We start from the raw sequence: 16,875 nt of genomic DNA on the forward strand, positions 1-16,875 counted from the left end.
TTGCTGGTAGTCCCCCAATCCCGTGAAACTGAGTGCCTGGGAGGTACCCCCTGCCGCCGACGCTGTCCCTTTCTCCTAGGCGACCCAGCGGCTGAGGAGTGGTCCCCGTGGAGCGTGTGTTCCCTGACGTGTGGGCAGGGTCTGCAGGTGCGGACCCGCTCCTGCGTGTCCTCCCCCTATGGGACCCTGTGCAGCGGGCCCCTGCGGGAGACCCGGCCCTGCAACAATTCAGCCACCTGCCCAGGTAGGCCCATCCCCCTCCCTTACCCATCTGCCTGCAGGGTTAGGTCCTGCCTGGGACTCAGGCACATGAATCTTCCAAAAATGCTTGATGGCCCCCTCATTCCATTCAACTAACTTGCCTGTCCCTACACTATGCCTTAGGCCCCACATGCTATGCCAGTCCAGTGCAGGGCACTGGGGTCACAGCAGAATCCCACCACACCTGGCTGGGCTCAGTTCTGGGCACCTCCCTCCCCTGATGCCTGCATCCTGGTAGGCAAGGCTCATCCTCACCTGCACTGCCCCCTGTGGCTTCCCAGTCCTGGCCTCGCAGCACCCCCTATACTTACCACCTCCCTGCATTTGCTTATTCAGCCCATCCTTCAGGGACTAAGGTGAATGCTACTTTTACTTTAAAATGATTCCTCTCTGACTGGTCCCTTCTCTCTGGACTCTGCATCCTACTCCCCAGAGAGGTTTCATAGACCTTCTTCCATTGAGCATGTAGTTGTTGAGGAAATGCATGTGCCTGCCTGGGACAGGTGGTGACTGTGAGGGGCAGAGCCGGATAGTCCTGCTCCTTGCTTCCTGATGGAGAGAAGTGGTGCCTGGCTGTGATTTAGAGTAGGGCTTATTTGGGGAGGGCTCCTGGTACTGGGGTGTGGCAGGTGCTTGCAAAGGGCTGGGGCAAAGCTGTGTCCAGCGTGTGAGCTCTGTGTCAGTGTCCTTGTAGAGGTTCATGTCTATTTGTGTGTCCATGAGGTTGGGGCTGGGAAGGGCACTTCTGTTGCCCCAGGCCTGCCATGTTGGATTCAGGCTGTGATCTGCGGGTGGGGAGGCCCCATGGAGTGGATTTTGGGTCCCTTCCTGAGTTTTCCTGAACTCATGATTCTTGGGTTGGCCCTGCAAGTGTCTACTGGGGCTGTCCTGTGTGAGTTGGGACCGGAAGCCTGTGTTCCCTCAAAGGGCGGAGTCCTGGGGCCCTGAGAGCGTACCCTGGCAACAAAACCCAGGGCGGAGCCAATAAGGAGCTGCCGCTGAGTTGCGGAGCTCCTGATTGGTGGGCGGATGGGCAGGCGCTGGCAGTGGGCGGGGCCAAGGTGCGGCCCAGCCACCAGCCACGTGCTTCCTTGCAGTGCACGGCGTGTGGGAGGAGTGGGGGTCCTGGAGCCTGTGCTCCCGCAGCTGCGGGCGGGGGTCCCGGAGCCGGATGCGGACCTGCGTGCCCCCCCAGCACGGCGGCAAGGCCTGCGAGGGTCCCGAGCTGCAGACTAAGCTCTGCAGTATGGCCGCCTGCCCGGGTCAGTAGCACCCAGGGGCTTCTAGGCAGGCACTGCCCATCCTGGGGGCGGTGGTGGTGGTGGTGGTGGTGGGGACCCAGGGGAGGCAGTCAGGACCAACACTCTGCGCCTGGGGGCCCTACGAACTTGACCAAGCATGAGGAGACTGGAGAAGTATGCCTGCCAGTGTGGGAGGTGAGCCCCAGTTCTGTCTTGGGGTTGGCAGTGTGACCCTATCAAAAGGGAGCTGCTAGCCTCTTCCTCTAAGTCCTGGGCTGCCCTTGTTGATAATAGCACTTTGGTGGCCGTGGCCCGCAGGAATGGGAGAGGACAGACACTAAACTGGGCTTAAGTGTGGGCAGAGATCAGAAGGCACCCATGTCCTCAGCAGCCCATGCCCTCAGCCAGAAGAGCACTCACACTTGGATGCTGAGTGGAGAGGTGTCCTATGTTCCTGGAGCTTGTGACAGGCAGGCAGGGTGAGGCCCAAGCACCACCTGCTCACTGCAGTCCCCTTCACACACCCTGTTCTAGTGGGTCTGGCCTGGCACAGGTCTGAGTGCCTAGCAGGCTCTGTGGTTTCCCAGTGGTAGCCTATCCTCACCAGCCCGCCCATGCTCTGCTCAACGGCCACCCCTGCTTGTGTCTCCCCATGCAGTGGAAGGCCAGTGGCTAGAATGGGGTCCCTGGGGCCCATGCTCCTCGTCCTGTGCCAATGGGACCCAGCAGCGTAGCCGGAAGTGCAGCGTGGCAGGCCCTGCCTGGGCTACATGCACGGGTGCCCTCACGGACACCCGAGAGTGCAGCAACCTTCAGTGTCCGGGTGAGTGGTCAGCGTGAGGGTGGCAGGTGGCAGCTCTGTCCCTGGGGGCTCCTGCAGATTTTCACACTCCCCCTTTCCCACAGCCTCTGATGGCAAGTGGGGGCCTTGGAATGCGTGGAGCCTGTGCTCCAAGACGTGTGACACAGGCTGGCAGCGGCGCTTCCGCATGTGCCAGGCCACGGGCTCACAGGGCTATCCCTGTGAGGGCACTGGAGAGGAGGTGAAGCCCTGCAGTGAGAAGAAATGTCCAGGTACCACTGCCTGCACAGCCCTGGGAACCTGGGGGCACGTGTGTGAGCCTGGCTGAGCCCCTCACTGTACCCACAGCCTTCCATGAGATGTGCAGGGATGAGTATGTGATGCTGATGACGTGGAAGAAGGCAGCAGCTGGCGAGATCATCTACAACAAGTGTCCCCCCAATGCCTCTGGTAAGGGGGGCAGCTCTCCTTGCAGACCACCCCCACCCTTCTTGCTATCCACTTCTGGGTCCCCAGCCCCCATCCTAAGGTATGAAGGGAGTGGGTGAGACTTGGCCCTCATCCTCAGCCCTCTGTCTTGTCCCCCTGCAGGGTCTGCAAGCCGCCGCTGTCTCCTCAGTGCCCAGGGTGTGGCATACTGGGGACTGCCCAGCTTTGCTCGCTGCATCTCTCATGAATACCGCTACCTGTATCTGTCAGTGAGTGTGCCCTGCTGGGTCGGGGTGCCAAACATCTGTCCCAGACCCTGGTAGGGAGTGGAGGGAGCTCAAGGCTCACTCATTCCACACGCCTTGGGAGTATGCTGTGCCCACTCTGCCTGGCTACACCTCTCCTTGTCTGGCAAACTCCCAACTCAGACCTCAGTGCCTAACTCTGCCTTAGGATGCTGTCTCAGTGTCTGTGTGCTCCACTAGACTTGAAGGCAGGGGTGAAGTTGAATTTTTTTGTGTGTCCCCAGTGTCCAACCTAGGGCCTGACATGGTTAAGAGTGGTATCAGTGAATGTGACCTGTGTGTACGTGTTTCTGGCTGTTTCGGGTATTGGTTGTGTGTGTGTTTTAAGGAGCATAGGTGACAGAGCACACACGCATTGCACTTCAGGATACATGTGACCCCTTTGGGTGGAAGGTGCCCTGCCCCGTACTGGCTTGTCAGCCTTTATATGCACATCTGAGCACTTTCCTTCTCCAGGTGTTTCTACTACAGTCTTTTTAAAGTGTCTTGGGGATTCTCACTCTCTGGGTCTCTTTCTTGGACTCTGTCTCCACTGGGAGCCCCTTTGAGGCTCTCTGTCTGACCCCACATGCCTCCTCTCCTGGATGCAGGCAGTGGGTGTATGGGAGTGGGACAGGCCAGCGTCTAGTCCCAGCTCCCAGTGCTCCAGTGACAGGGGCTTTCATGTCCCCTACAGCTTCGAGAGCACCTGGCCAAGGGGCAGCGCATGCTGGCAGGTGAGGGCATGTCACAGGTGGTGCGCAGCTTACAGGAGCTACTAGCCCGGCGCACCTACTATAGTGGGGATCTGCTCTTCTCCGTGGACATTCTGAGGAATGTCACTGACACCTTCAAGAGGGCCACCTATGTGCCCTCAGCTGATGATGTGCAGGTACCACCCTGTACCCCTGAGGGAGGAGGGCTGGGGATGGAGAAGCCCCAAACAGAAGGGGGAGTCAGTACCTTGGCAGGTCTCAAGTGTGGCTGTACTGGGAAGCCCCCGTTCCCCAGGGCCGGGATTCCTGACCCTCATTGTTCTTTCCCCAGCGCTTCTTCCAAGTGGTGAGCTTCATGGTGGATGCAGAGAATAAGGACAAGTGGGACGATGCTCAGCAGGTGAGGGCCCGGCTTCCCGGCTCCCCCCCTCAGGTCCAGTCGCCACCTTGGATCTTTACACCTTCAGTGCTCTTCTGTCTCCAGGTGTCCCCTGGCTCTGTGCACTTGCTCCGTGTTGTGGAGGACTTCATTCACCTGGTGGGCGATGCCCTCAAGGCCTTCCAGAGCTCTCTGATTGTCACGGACAATCTGGGTACAAGGAGGCAGGCCGGGGAGGGGATGCTGGGTGTGATAGAATCCAGACCACTGTGGCTGGGAAGGGTTCCCAGGGGCTCTTCCCTTTTTCCTCTCGTTTCTGGGCCCCATCTTTCCTCCGTTTAATCCCCTGCTTGTGTCTTTCTCTCTACATTTCTTCCTCTCTCCATCTCCATGTTGTCTGTACCAACCTCCGTGTCTGCATCTGCCTTCCCTGGTGTGTGTCTTCCCCATGTCTGCCTCTGCCCCTGGGTCTCTCTGTTCTGTCTGGTGCTGTCTGCCCACCCTCATCCCCCTGCAGTGATCAGCATTCAGCGAGAGCCTGTCTCTGCTGTGTCCAGTGACATCACATTTCCCATGCGGGGCCGACGGGGCATGAAGGACTGGGTACGGCACTCAGAGGACCGCCTCTTCCTGCCCAAGGAGGTGCTCAGCCTCTCCACCCCAGGGAAGCCAGCCACACCTGGGGCAGCAGGCAGTAGCCCTAGCAGGGGGAGAGGCCCAGGAACAGTGCCTCCAGGCCCAGGCCACTCCCACCAGCGCCTCCTCCCAGCAGACCCTGAAGAATCCTCCTCTTACTTTGTGATCGGTGCTGTGCTCTACCGCACCCTTGGCCTCATCCTGCCACCCCCCAGGTAAGTCCACCTGAGCAGGGAGATCTGCCTGTAGTCCTATGCTCTCAGGAACCCCTTGCTTGGCTCTGTTTCTCAAAAACATCCATGTAGCTTTCAGAGGCTTGGCAGATCCCCAGCTCTAGACCTCACCCCAAATCCTGGGCCCACTGAGCCTCAGGGCTTTCCTTGGTAACCCCTACCCCATCCAAGGCAGCTTCAGAGTTTCTGACTGGGTCTGGGCACCTGCTGGCAGGAGCTGACCTCAGTGCCTGTCCCCCAGGCCTCCACTAGCTGTCACCTCCAGGGTGATGACAGTGACTGTGCGGCCTCCCACCCAACCTCCAGCTGAGCCCCTCATCACAGTGGAGCTCTCCTACATCATCAATGTGAGTAGGGGCCCCAGCAGGGGCCTCAGGTATCCTCCATCATGGGTGGCCAGAGGCCTGTCTGATGGGGAGGTGGTCCGTCCCCAGTGACAGGGAGAACCTCTGCCCTGGGTGGATGGCAGCTGCCATGGCAGGATGGTCAGGGTGGGAGCTTCCCACCCTGGACTGCATGCATGTCTTCTGCTCCCCAGGGCACCACGGATCCCCATTGCGCCAGCTGGGACTACTCCAAAGTGTGAGTTGGGTGGCAGTCCTGGGTGAGGAAGGGTGCGGCCCCAGAACCCCTCTTCAGAAAGGGGCTCCTGCCTGGAAGGCAAGAAGGTTCCTTGTGCCATCCTTGGTCTGAGGGGTCAAGAGTATATTCTGGGACTCCCTGCTGTCACTTCATGGATATAGTTTTGCCCTGGATTTCACCTGTCCCTGGGCTATGGCCAGCACTGGGGGCAGGGCTGTGGAGCTGGGCCCAGGGCTCACGCCACCTCTCCCCTACCCAAGAGATGCCAGCTCAGGGGACTGGGACACTGAGAGCTGCCAGACTTTGGAGACCCAGGCAGCCCACACCCGATGTCAGTGTCAGCACCCGTCCACCTTTGCTGTCCTGGCCCAGCCACCCAAGGACCTGGTGAGTGGGGGAGAGGTGCCTGGGCTGGGCAGAGGAGGATGGCCCTGGGCTGCCAGGGGCTCTCTGTGACAGTGCTTGTCAGGAGCCTGGATGATCCTGAATGTGCCTCTGTGCAGGTGCACTTGTGGGATTGCTCACAGAATCCTGTGCCCCTGGGATAGTGCTCAGCCATGACACCTGCCTGGGGGTGTGGCCACGGGCGCCGTGTGTGTGTGTGTGTGTGTGTGTGTGTGTGTGTGTGTGTACGTACACACGTGTCTGGTTGTATGTGGAAGAACATGGGTGACTGAGTGTAAACGTGTCCGCGTGTGGGACTGAGTTTGGACTGTGCACATGTGAGAACAACAGTGAGAGCCTGCCTGCACGTGGGTGTGCCAATCTGCACTAGACAGCAAGGCCAGGCGCCCCGCTGCTGCCCTCTCTCAGCAACTCATCTCCCACAGACCCTGGAATTGGCGGGGGCCCCTTCAGTTCCCCTGGTGATCGGCTGCGCGGTGTCCTGCATGGCCCTGCTCACGCTGCTGGCCATCTATGCCGCCTTCTGGAGGTAGGTTGAATGTTGTGGGGGGTGGTGGACAGCCACCCGGCTCAGGCAGGCAGCCAGCGTCTCTGCCTCTGCCCACTGTGCCCTGTCAGGTTCATCAAATCTGAACGCTCCATCATCTTGCTGAACTTCTGTCTGTCCATCCTGGCTTCCAACATTCTGATCCTCGTGGGCCAGTCCCGGGTGCTGAGCAAGGCAGGTGCAGGCTCCAGTGGGTGCAGGGGTGGGTGTCTGCCGGGAATGGGAGGGGGGTGTGGGGGTGGAGAGCGTCTGCAGGGGAGGGGGAGTGTGTTCCTGTGGATATCCGTCAGGGACAGATACGGGTACAATGCAGCTGGGTGTTGGGGTGGGTGTGTGTGTGTGTGTGTGTGAAGTGGTATGTGAGCATACGTGAGGGTGCTGGGGGTGTGGGGGTGTGTGTGTACTCAGTGATGAGTGTTTATGTACATCAGTGAATGTGTGCGTGAGCTGAGTGCCTGGATGCACGTGTTGGGTGGGTGGCATTGGGCCTCCTCCTGTCTGTGAGGCCTCCTTTGCCACCTACTTGTGGATGACCTGTGCTGACTGTCCCCCATGCCCTGTCCGCCTTCTCTGTACAATGAGGGCCAGGCATGGGGCTTACTTGGCCTTGACATGGCAGGTGCTCTGGTCTGTCCCCAACCCTGCCAGCCCAGTCTTTGTGGGGGTGGCCTGCCCGCCCGCCTTCCCGGATGCCGAGTGCTGTGTGCATGTCACCAGGCCTGTGTCGTGCTGTGTGTGGGTGCAGGAAGGCGGGGGTGCCTGGCAGGGCTCTGTGGGAGGCGGGGCTCAGGTGGGCGGCTGGCCGCTGCAGCGCCCAGCACAGTGTGGGGAGCCTGGCCCCTCCCGCCCTGGCTGCTGCTCAGGGCCACTCCCTCCTGTTCCCTCTCCCTGCAGGGCGTGTGTACCATGACTGCTGCCTTCCTGCACTTCTTCTTTCTGTCCTCCTTTTGCTGGGTGCTTACTGAGGCCTGGCAGTCCTACCTGGCTGTCATCGGGCGGATGCGCACCCGCCTCGTTCGCAAGCGCTTCCTCTGCCTGGGCTGGGGTGAGCAGGGCCAGTGCTAGACTCTGCTGGTGGGCACTGGGGGCAGGGGAAGCAGAGAGGCTCAGCTCCAACCCAGCCCTCTGAGCACCCAGGTCAGCTGGGCCCTAAGCCCCAGGAGCCATCTCACTGCTGTCCTTTGTTCCCCCAGGTCTGCCTGCCCTGGTGGTGGCCGTGTCTGTGGGCTTCACCCGCACCAAGGGATACGGTACATCCAGCTAGTACGTGGGCCTCCCATGGCAGCTTGGGGTGTCGGTGGGTCTTTTGGGGAACAGCCCTGGGCATTAGGCCTTCTCAGGCTGAGACTGTGGCTCATACCTGTTGTGGGTCTTTGGGTGAATTCTTTCCTATCTCTGAGCTTCAGTGCCCCCGACTATAACAGGACTTGCTGGGCTTGGACAGTCTCTCAGGACTCTTGAGCTCAGGGGTCGACCTTTGTTCATTCCTACGATAGCCCCAGGGGCTAGGCCTAATGTCCTTGACCTTTGTTGGAAAGGAAGTGGCTCATCTCCCTCTGTCTAGGGCTCAGTCTCCACTGGTGATGTGGGCATAGCAGCCAGGGGGGTTGGGGGTACTAGGGACGGTGAGGGTGGGGAGGGAGCTGCGAGTGTCTGATGCCCTGTTCTTCCCCGTCCCAGCTGCTGGCTCTCCCTGGAGGGTGGCCTGCTATACGCCTTTGTTGGTCCAGCAGCTGTCATTGTCCTGGTATGTGTCCCTTTCGTTGTCCTGGGAGGGATGTGGCCCCAGAGGGTCATCTTGTCACCTGTGCCACCTCCCTGCCCACCAGCTCCCACCAGGGTGCTTCCCTGCCCAGAGGGCAGCTGGTGACCCTGTCTTCCCCACCCACTCGACTGGGCCCCAGGTGAACATGCTCATCGGGATCATCGTCTTCAACAAGCTCATGGCACGTGATGGCATCTCGGACAAATCCAAGAAGCAGAGGGCCGGGTAAGGGGAGGGTCTCTGCTACTTGGCCTTCCTGGGAAATGTGCAGGGAGGGAGGGCTGAGGGCACTCTTGGAGATTCAGGGCTTCAGGGTGCCAACTGGGACTCCCCAACCTTGGTGCATCAAGGGTGCAGGCAAGGTGGGCCCCGGAGTGCTCAGCTGCAGCCCCTCGCCCACCCTAACCCAGCTCTCTCTCTCTCGTCTGCCCTCCCTCCCCACCCCTCTCGGGGCTCATTTTGCCCCTATCTCCCGGCTTCCCGTGTGTTTCCCCCTTCTCCCATGTCTGTGCCGCCCCCGAGGTCGGAGCGGTGCCCCTGGGCCAGCCTGCTCCTCCCCTGCTCAGCGTGTGGAGCGGTCCCCAGCCCCCTGCTCAGCTCAGCCTCGGCCAGGAACGCCATGTTAGTCGTGCCCCCTGGGGGGCGGTTGGGGTGGGTTGGGGCGAAGGAATGGGGGGGCAGTGCCCATGGTCGGGGGGGAGGAGGGACTGTCAGCCCAGTGCCCTGGAGAGCTTGCCCTGCCCGCCAGCCGCCACTCAGTCTCTAGGGCTTGGGATGAGGTGGCAGAGGATGATGGGGAGTGACTGTCCTCCCCCAAGGTGCTGGGTTCATTCGCCCACCCTTCCCTCTCACCCCTCCCCCAGTTCTCTCTAGGCCCAGCTATAGACTCCTCCTCCTCACACTGCCAACCTCCAAAGGCTCAGAGAGTCTTGGGCCCTTAGAATTTTTGAGCTATAGAACCTTGGAATTAGAATGATAGAATCTTAGAATAAGACAATCAGAAGCTAAGAATTAGAATGAGTGAATCATAGTCTTATCATCTGTCATAGAATCTGAGACTTAGAATTCCAGAGGCATTGAAATCTCACAATCAGAGACAGAATCATGGAGGTGGACAATTATTTCACCCAGGACACCCCCCCCCGGCCCCCGCCCCAAGCAGCTGAGAATCCTAAAATCCTGGCTCCGTAGGAGTGAATCTTCTAGAACCTCAGGGTCAGCCTCCCACCCCGGGCTGGAAATCCAGCTGAGCCTCCCTGACCTGTGAGGTCCAGCTTTATCTCGCACACCCCCAGATGCCCCTGGAGGTGGCTAATGCCATCACTGTGAAACTCTGAGGAGCAGAGAGCTCCCTCTTCCTTGGGCTGTCATCCGCCTTTGCCCAAGTCTGCTGAGCCAGCAGTTAGAAGCTTGGCCTTCGGAGTCGGCCAAGCTGGATTTGTGTCCCAGCTCTCCTCTCTGCCCAGCTGGGTGCACTCCAGTCTCCTCATCTGTGAATTGGGATACTAGCCCCCAGTTTTGTTTATTGGAGTTGTTTTGATCACAATTTGAAATAATGTATGTAAAGTGTTCAGTGCAGGGTCTGGCAGAGAATTGATGGTTAATCAATGGTAGCTCTTATTACTGTGATTAGACACTCTTGATCTTGGCTTCGCCTCCAGGGGCGACAGAGACCACAGTGCCCGCCCCCTGCTGGGCTGAACAGCCCTGAACCGCTCTTTCTAGGACAGGTCTTGGCCCCCTGCCCATATCTCTGCCTTGGCCTTTCTGGCTGTCTCTGCAGAATGGTGCCATACTCTGCCCTGTCTGGAGCTGTGCCTGACTCTCCGTGGGGGGTATTGTGGGTCGCCGTGGGCTGAGTGTGGTGGCCCACCCAGTAGGGCAAGGCCGCCCTTCTCTCCGTAGTGGGCTGTAGCAGGTGTGGAGGGCAGACCTGAAGGCCAGGGCCCACCTGCCTTTTTTCTCTGCCTTCCCCAGGCAGTGAGGCTGGGAAGATGGAGATTTGGCCCCGACCCCAGCTTTCACCCCCAGCACCAGCTGGGATCCTAGGACCCTGAGCAGCCACTGGGAGTCTGGCAGCTCCTCTGTGGGGAGCTGGGGGACAGCCTCTGCCTCACAGTCCTGGCCCCATCACCTCCCCAAGGATTTGTGCTCTGGCGTCCCCCCGGGCTCTGCCTGTTTAATCTTTCTGTCTGGTGTGTCTGTCTGTCTCGTGCGCTCTCACTGTAGCTGTCTCTCCTGGTCTTTCTTCCTCTCCTCCTCTCCTCAGCCTACCCAGCTGGACTCTGGGGATGTGGCCGGGCCCTGTGTATTTTAAAACTCCAGTTGCTTCTGTGCTTTGGTTCTGAATCTCCCTGTGCCTGCCTCTGTCTGCCTCAGCCTCTCTCCCCTGTCCCCTTTCCCTTCCTCAGTCTCTGTCCCCTGACATTGCCTCTGGCTCAGTCCCACTGTGTCTGTGTGTCTGTCCCTCCCCCCTCTCCTGTTCCCGCTCTGGCCTGCAGTTCTCTGTTCTGTCTCTCTGGCTCCAGCTCCTCAGCCCCTCTCTTCTTGGGGAAACTATTGAGGTCCTAGAGTTTGAGACCCTGTGGGTCCCTGAGCCCAGTGGAGGCCTAGGCTTCTACCACCTGTCCCCTGGAGTGTCACTCTGACAGACTCTCTGCCACTGTCCCCTCAGGGCCTCGCTCTGGAGCTCTTGCGTGGTGCTGCCCCTCCTGGCACTCACCTGGATGTCTGCTGTCCTGGCCATGACAGACCGCCGCTCGGTCCTCTTTCAGGCGCTCTTTGCCGTCTTCAACTCTGCGCAGGGCTTCGTCATCACTGCCGTGCACTGCTTCCTGCGCCGAGAGGTGGGCTGAACCTCCCACCCCGTCCGACCGCCATGCCGGGCTCTGGCTTCTCCCTGCTGTGCAGGCCAGGGGAATTGGGGACAGCCCCCTGGGGGTAACTCTTGATGTGGATGCTGTTAGCCTGGGCGCCGTGTCCTCAGCCTCCTGGCCACCTGGGGGGTCCTTCTCCCCTCTGGCCCAGGCTAGGTGTCCTCACCTTCCCCAAGGCCAGATGCGCATCTTCCCTTTCACACCTGCCTAGGTGCCTGGGGTGGGAGGCACAGCCAGTGGTTGTCAGGGCCCTGTGGCAGGCCCAGCAGGTGCCCTCTGCCCGCAGGTCCAGGATGTGGTGAAGTGCCAGATGGGCGTGTGTCGGGCCGATGAGAGTGAAGACTCCCCTGACTCGTGTAAGAATGGGCAGCTGCAGATCCTGGTGAGTGAGGAGGCCTGAGCGTTCTCCCTCCTCGTCCTCCTGCCCTGAACTACTTGGTTTCCCTGTCCACGACAAGGAGTGGGCAAAGGCTGGGCTTAAGTCAGGCTCAGCCACTGATAGTGGGGTGGCATTGGACGAGTTCTTCCTCCTTTTGGTTTCCCACCAGTCCCGTGGGGCTCTGTTGGGCAGTACAGAGGGGGCGGGGCAGTGCCTCTGGCACACAGAAGCAGAGCTGGGCAGGGTGGGGCCTGGGTCCCCTCCCACCTGATGCACCGATTCTCTCTCTGCCCACCTGCTCTTTCCTTCTCGGCCTATAGTCAGACTTTGAAAAGGACGTGGATCTGGCTTGTCAAACAGGTGAGTCTGCTGGGCTAGGGCTGAGGACAGCCCCAGGGATGGGCATAAAGGGGGACCCCACTTCCTGTCTGGGAGGCCCCGATGGGGGCCTGGCTGCTAGAGTCCAGGTTAGCATCAGACAGCTCTAAGTTGGATTCAAGTTTGTGATTGCCACCTATTGTATGCCTTTGGGTCAACACCTTCCCTCTCTGGGCCTCCCCTGGCATCTCTGCACAGGAGACAATGCTGCCTCCCAGGGAAGCCCCAGGACTTGGGGCCTGGTGGCTCAGGGGACATGTGTGCCAGCAGGAGCCTGGGAACATACTGGCTGTTACTTTATTATATCACTTCCATGATTCTTACCAGAACCTGTTTCTATTCCTGTTTCCTGGGGAGATGCTGCCCAGGACGCAGGGAGAAGCAAGGCTCTGTGACAGACCTGGGGCTGTGGGGTAGAGGTCAGGACATGCACAGAGCACAGAGGGGGCTGGACCTTGGCTTTGTTTCTTGCCCTGCCTCCCTGTAGGCCTCTGAGCCAGTTGTCTTCTCATCCCCGCTGGTGACACTTCCTTCCCTGTCCAAGCTTAGGGCCTTGGTACCTGCCCAGCTGGGGCAAGAGCCTCTGGGGCTCCTCCTTCTCAGGACTCACCCCTTCCTCCCACTCCTGCCCCCAGTTCTGTTCAAGGAGGTCAACACTTGCAACCCATCTACCATCACGGGCACACTATCCCGCCTGTCCCTGGATGAGGACGAGGAGCCCAAGTCCTGCCTCGTGGGTCCTGAGGGCGGCCTCAGCTTCTCACCACTGCCTGGGAACATCCTGGTGCCCATGGCAGCCTCACCAGGGCTGGGGGAGCCGCCGCCCCCACAGGAGGCGAACCCTGTGTACATGTGTGGGGAGGGCGGTCTGCGGCAGCTGGACCTTACGTGGCTGCGGCCGGCAGAGCCAGGCTCCGAGGGGGACTACATGGTGCTGCCCCGGCGGACTTTGAGCCTGCAGCCTGGTGGTGGGGGCGGAGGGGGTGAGGATGCCCCCAGGGCCCGGCCTGAGGGGACCCCCCGGCGGGCTGCCAAGGCACTAGCCCACACTGAAGGCTACCCCAGCTTTCTGCCCGTGGACCACTCGGGCCTGGGGCTGGGCCCTGCCTACGGGTCTCTACAGAACCCCTATGGGATGACCTTCCAACCACCACCTCCAACACCCAGCGCCCGACAAGTGCCCGAGCCAGGGGAGCGCAGCCGGACCATGCCCCGCACAGTGCCCGGCTCCACCATGAAGCTGGGTTCCCTGGAGGTGAGGAGCTGTAGGGAAGGGAGAGAGGGGTCTGCCCACCGAGTGCCTGAGGCCAGGCCTGAGTCACAGGCTGCAGTCAGGAAGGGGCATTCCCCTCCCCAGAGCAGTACCTATAGCTGGTCTTTGTGCATTTCTTCCTCCATCTGGCCTCAGGCAGCTCCAGGGAAATCCTGGTGTCTGAATTCTTCCGATGGCCGTGGACTTCGTGCACTGAGGGCACACATCTGGAGTCATTCACTTTTGCTCTAGTACCTACTGGTTAGGATGAGTCCTCCTTCAAGGAGACTGGCTAGGGCCAGGGGCTGTGTTGTTAGGGAAGCTGCATAGTAGGGCTGAGCCTGGGCCTCCACGTCACGTGGATTCGAGTTCCAGTTCTCGGTCTGCTGATCAGCAATGAGAGATTGAGCACGTGGCTTAATCTCCCAGTGCCTCTGTTTTCTGTGTGTGAAGTGGGGGTAACATTTGAGTCTCTTGGTAGAATAGTTTGGTGGATTGAGTGATGTAAGGCATTTATTTCTGTGTGGAGCAGTAGAAAGTGCCAGAAAATTTGGATTTATTGCTGTTATCATCCCTGAAATCAGCCCCAGGCACTGCCCATGGCCTATGACAAGGGACCCTCTGTTCCCCTCAGTAATCCTGCCAGATATTTCCGTTTGATGGTTCTCCTTTCCTGCAGAGTTTCTGGGACAAGCAATTGGTAGAACTCTAGAATATTCTAGAACTTGTTGGAAGAATAAGAGGATGTCGATAAGGAAAGGGCCTGGAGTCACAGCACAGACGTGATTGACTGCTCACGTTTGGCCTCAGAAATCGCTCCCAGTGCTCTGCACAAAGGGAATTAAGTTAGTGACTAGAGGGGGCTTCAAGTTTAGCTTTTTCCTAAAATGTTTCTTGAACATTTGGTGCCTGCTCCTGCCACAGATGGAAAAAAAAGAAAAAAAAAAAAAAAAAAAAAAACGGGAAAAAGGGAAGGCCTAACTAAGAAAATGTGACAGTGACGTTAGAGAGGGTTGCACTTAGCATTGTGGCAGGTTTGCTCTGTGGACACCTGCCCATGGTTGGGCCACTGTGGGAGGTAGGAATAAATGTGGTAGCAGTTGGAGGGGTCAGCGATGACGTACAGAATTGTGTGGGCAACTACTGCGGTGGGCGGCAGTGGAGGTGGGGCAGGGCAGAGAATTCCAAGCGTATTCCCTGGTCGCAGCTGTGTGTGCAGTGCCTCTGAGGCGGCAGGGGTCAAGAGAGGTATCCTGATGTCTCCAGAAGGAACTGTGGCCAGGAAGGGAGGACACACCTGTGCACAGTAAAGGGCAGTAGAAGGTCCAGGACAGAGGGCAGGCCTAATGGCAGAGAAACTAGGGTTGGGCGTGGAGGCAGAGCAGATAGCGAAGAATGAAGATTGAGTGATGTCATGAGCCAGTGGTGGAGAGTGTGTCACAGGTCAGGACTTGGGAGAGCTAGATCGTGGTTTAAGCCTCCTTGGGAGGGTCGTAAGGCAAGTGGCAAATCTCTTTCCCTCCCTGGGCCTCAATTTCCCTGTTGAACCTGAGAAAGTTGGCCTTGGTCTCATGAGTCCTCCCCGTGCCAATGTTCTAAGACAGTCAGGTGTCCTGCTGACTGGCATTGAACGTTGCGTAGCTTGTCAGGACCTTGAGGAGGTCTTGGGCATGAGGAGTCAGGGAGACAGGGCCTATTTGGGCAGGAAGAAGTAAGCCCAGATCAGAGGCGGGGTTTTGAAAGCCTGAATCCCTGTTTCCAGGATGAATACAGGGTTCCAGAGAGAGGGGAGCCTATGCCTTAGAGAGGGAAAGGGGCAAGATGGGGCAGGAGAGGTGGGGCCTGGGGCACAGAGGACCAGTGTCGGCTCTGTGGGAGTCACCGTCCCTGTGGCATTGGAAATCTGCTGCATGTTGACCTGTGTGCATGCCTCAGTGTGCTCCCTGGGAGCGTCTATCCACGCGTCCTAGCCTGTGTGTGTGCATGGCAGGCCTCAGCTCCTGTTCCCACAACCCCACGGGCTGCCCCATAAGGATTCCGTCTCCTGGGCCTGGGTTGGGGAGGGTACTGCAGCCAGATCCCAGGGACCAGGTTTCTTGTCCCTGAAGTCCTGCCTGCGGTAAAGAGGTCTGCTTTCCTTCATTGTCTCCCTGTTGTTCCCCACCAGCGAAAGAAGTTGCGGTATTCAGACCTGGACTTTGAGGTAAGTGCTGTGTGTGTGTTGGCAGGTGGGTCATCTGTCCCTAAAAGGTCCACTCTTAAAGTGGCTAAGATCCTTTGAAAAGCCTGACTGCCCCACCTCAGGATGTCAAGCCTGTAGTTTCTGTGGGATCTTCCCACTATCCTCTCCTGCCCGCCCAAGCAGAGCTCTGAGGTAATGGAGAGCCAGCCTTGTCACAGAGGGGCCCAGAGTACTGAGTGGTCTGGGCAGGGGGGACCAAGGTGGGTCCTAGGGCTGCCTCAGGGGAGCATTCCCCTGACGCCCAACGGCTCCTAGAAGGTGATGCACACCCGGAAACGGCACTCGGAACTCTACCACGAGCTCAACCAGAAGTTCCACACTTTCGACCGCTACCACAGCCAGTCCTCCGCCAAGGTGAGGGCTCCTCAGGGCCGGCACTTGACTCAAGTGCAGGGCCTGACCTGGTGCGGTGGTCCAGGGGTCAGACCCCAGGGTCCCAGCAGCAGAAGGAGATCCAGTGGGTGTGTCCTCTGGCAGGGTAGCCCGAAGGAACATAGGCAGCATAAATTCCCCTGGGCTAGGGGTGGGGTAAGGCCAGCTGAGGGACTCCTGCCCTCCTGCCCTCCTTCACTGCCTGGCAACCTCAGCTGGCTGCCCTGATGACCTGCCCATGGCATGAGCAAAAGTCCTGGAGCTGCACAAGGGGTGGGAAGGCACCATGGACAGTGACCATTGACAGGGTCCACCAGGATCAAGAGGGACACAAAGCAGATCAAGGGCGTGCTTTTAGGGCGGCCTGAGCACAGGGGTCAGGAGCCCCAGCTCTGGAATCGGGCAAATCTATATTTGAACTCTCTTTGACACCTGATCACTCTGTCACTTTGGGCAGTACTGGCTGTCTCTGGGCCGCCTCAGTTTATGCTGTGCATGGGGTGAGAAGGCCGTGGCCCATTGCCCTGGCTCTTCTGCTCCCTCCACAGGAAAAGCCCAGCCCCGGGGAGCGTCCCAGCCTGTCCCAACATCGGCGGCATCAGAGCTGGAGCACCTTCAAATCTATGACCCTGGGCTCGCTGCCTCCCAAGCCCCGAGAACGGCTGGCCCTGCACCGGGCAGCAGCCTGGGAGCCCACGGAACCTCCGGATGGTGACTTCCAGACAGAGGTGTGAGTGCCACTCCGGACTGCCCACTGCACAGAAATATATATCTCTCTATTTTCACACTCCGCTTTGGAACTACCCAGGAGCCAGCGCCCCCTCCCCCTCCCGAGGGCTGGGCAGGAGGCGCAGAGGACTCAGCTGGGCTGGGGGAGCCAGATATGGCGCAGCCTGGGGGCCAGGGCCCCTCCTTGTTTCTCAGAGGCCCCTCAGCCACCAGAGCCCCATCTTCGCCCCGGGCCTGTCTGTCCCTGTCCCGGGCTGGGGAGGGGGGAGGGGAACTTTGTTGAGAATAAACTTCAATCTGTGGACTTGTCTGCTAAGCTCTTTGCTGTCCCCCATCCCCACCCCTGGTGAAGGCCCAGCTCTGGCCT

At 59.4% G+C, this 16,875-nt stretch overlaps 1 protein-coding gene across 1 annotated transcript in view; it reads left to right on the forward strand.

Annotated features, from left to right (window-relative positions):
* Adgrb2 (adhesion G protein-coupled receptor B2) overlaps window positions 1-16,673 on the forward strand; it is a 35,202-nt gene extending 18,529 nt beyond the window's left edge. The window contains exons 4-30 of the mRNA XM_076863054.2: window positions 80-244; window positions 1,359-1,523; window positions 2,161-2,325; window positions 2,409-2,576; window positions 2,653-2,754; window positions 2,896-3,002; window positions 3,715-3,909; window positions 4,065-4,133; window positions 4,218-4,326; window positions 4,630-4,963; window positions 5,223-5,328; window positions 5,520-5,563; window positions 5,824-5,950; window positions 6,394-6,497; window positions 6,587-6,689; window positions 7,410-7,560; window positions 7,709-7,778; window positions 8,196-8,262; window positions 8,420-8,505; window positions 8,803-8,901; window positions 10,955-11,126; window positions 11,443-11,538; window positions 11,856-11,895; window positions 12,549-13,168; window positions 15,333-15,368; window positions 15,663-15,761; window positions 16,328-16,673. Of these exons, the coding sequence (XP_076719169.1) occupies window positions 80-244; window positions 1,359-1,523; window positions 2,161-2,325; window positions 2,409-2,576; window positions 2,653-2,754; window positions 2,896-3,002; window positions 3,715-3,909; window positions 4,065-4,133; window positions 4,218-4,326; window positions 4,630-4,963; window positions 5,223-5,328; window positions 5,520-5,563; window positions 5,824-5,950; window positions 6,394-6,497; window positions 6,587-6,689; window positions 7,410-7,560; window positions 7,709-7,778; window positions 8,196-8,262; window positions 8,420-8,505; window positions 8,803-8,901; window positions 10,955-11,126; window positions 11,443-11,538; window positions 11,856-11,895; window positions 12,549-13,168; window positions 15,333-15,368; window positions 15,663-15,761; window positions 16,328-16,513 (3,785 nt within the window). The 3' untranslated portion in view covers window positions 16,514-16,673. The remainder of the gene's footprint in view (window positions 1-79; window positions 245-1,358; window positions 1,524-2,160; window positions 2,326-2,408; window positions 2,577-2,652; window positions 2,755-2,895; window positions 3,003-3,714; window positions 3,910-4,064; window positions 4,134-4,217; window positions 4,327-4,629; window positions 4,964-5,222; window positions 5,329-5,519; window positions 5,564-5,823; window positions 5,951-6,393; window positions 6,498-6,586; window positions 6,690-7,409; window positions 7,561-7,708; window positions 7,779-8,195; window positions 8,263-8,419; window positions 8,506-8,802; window positions 8,902-10,954; window positions 11,127-11,442; window positions 11,539-11,855; window positions 11,896-12,548; window positions 13,169-15,332; window positions 15,369-15,662; window positions 15,762-16,327) is intronic.
* The last annotated feature ends 202 nt before the right edge of the window (window positions 16,674-16,875 follow it).

Source organism: Callospermophilus lateralis, chromosome 7 (assembly GCF_048772815.1).
Source record: "Callospermophilus lateralis isolate mCalLat2 chromosome 7, mCalLat2.hap1, whole genome shotgun sequence".
Classification (NCBI taxonomy): Eukaryota; Metazoa; Chordata; class Mammalia; order Rodentia; family Sciuridae; genus Callospermophilus; species Callospermophilus lateralis.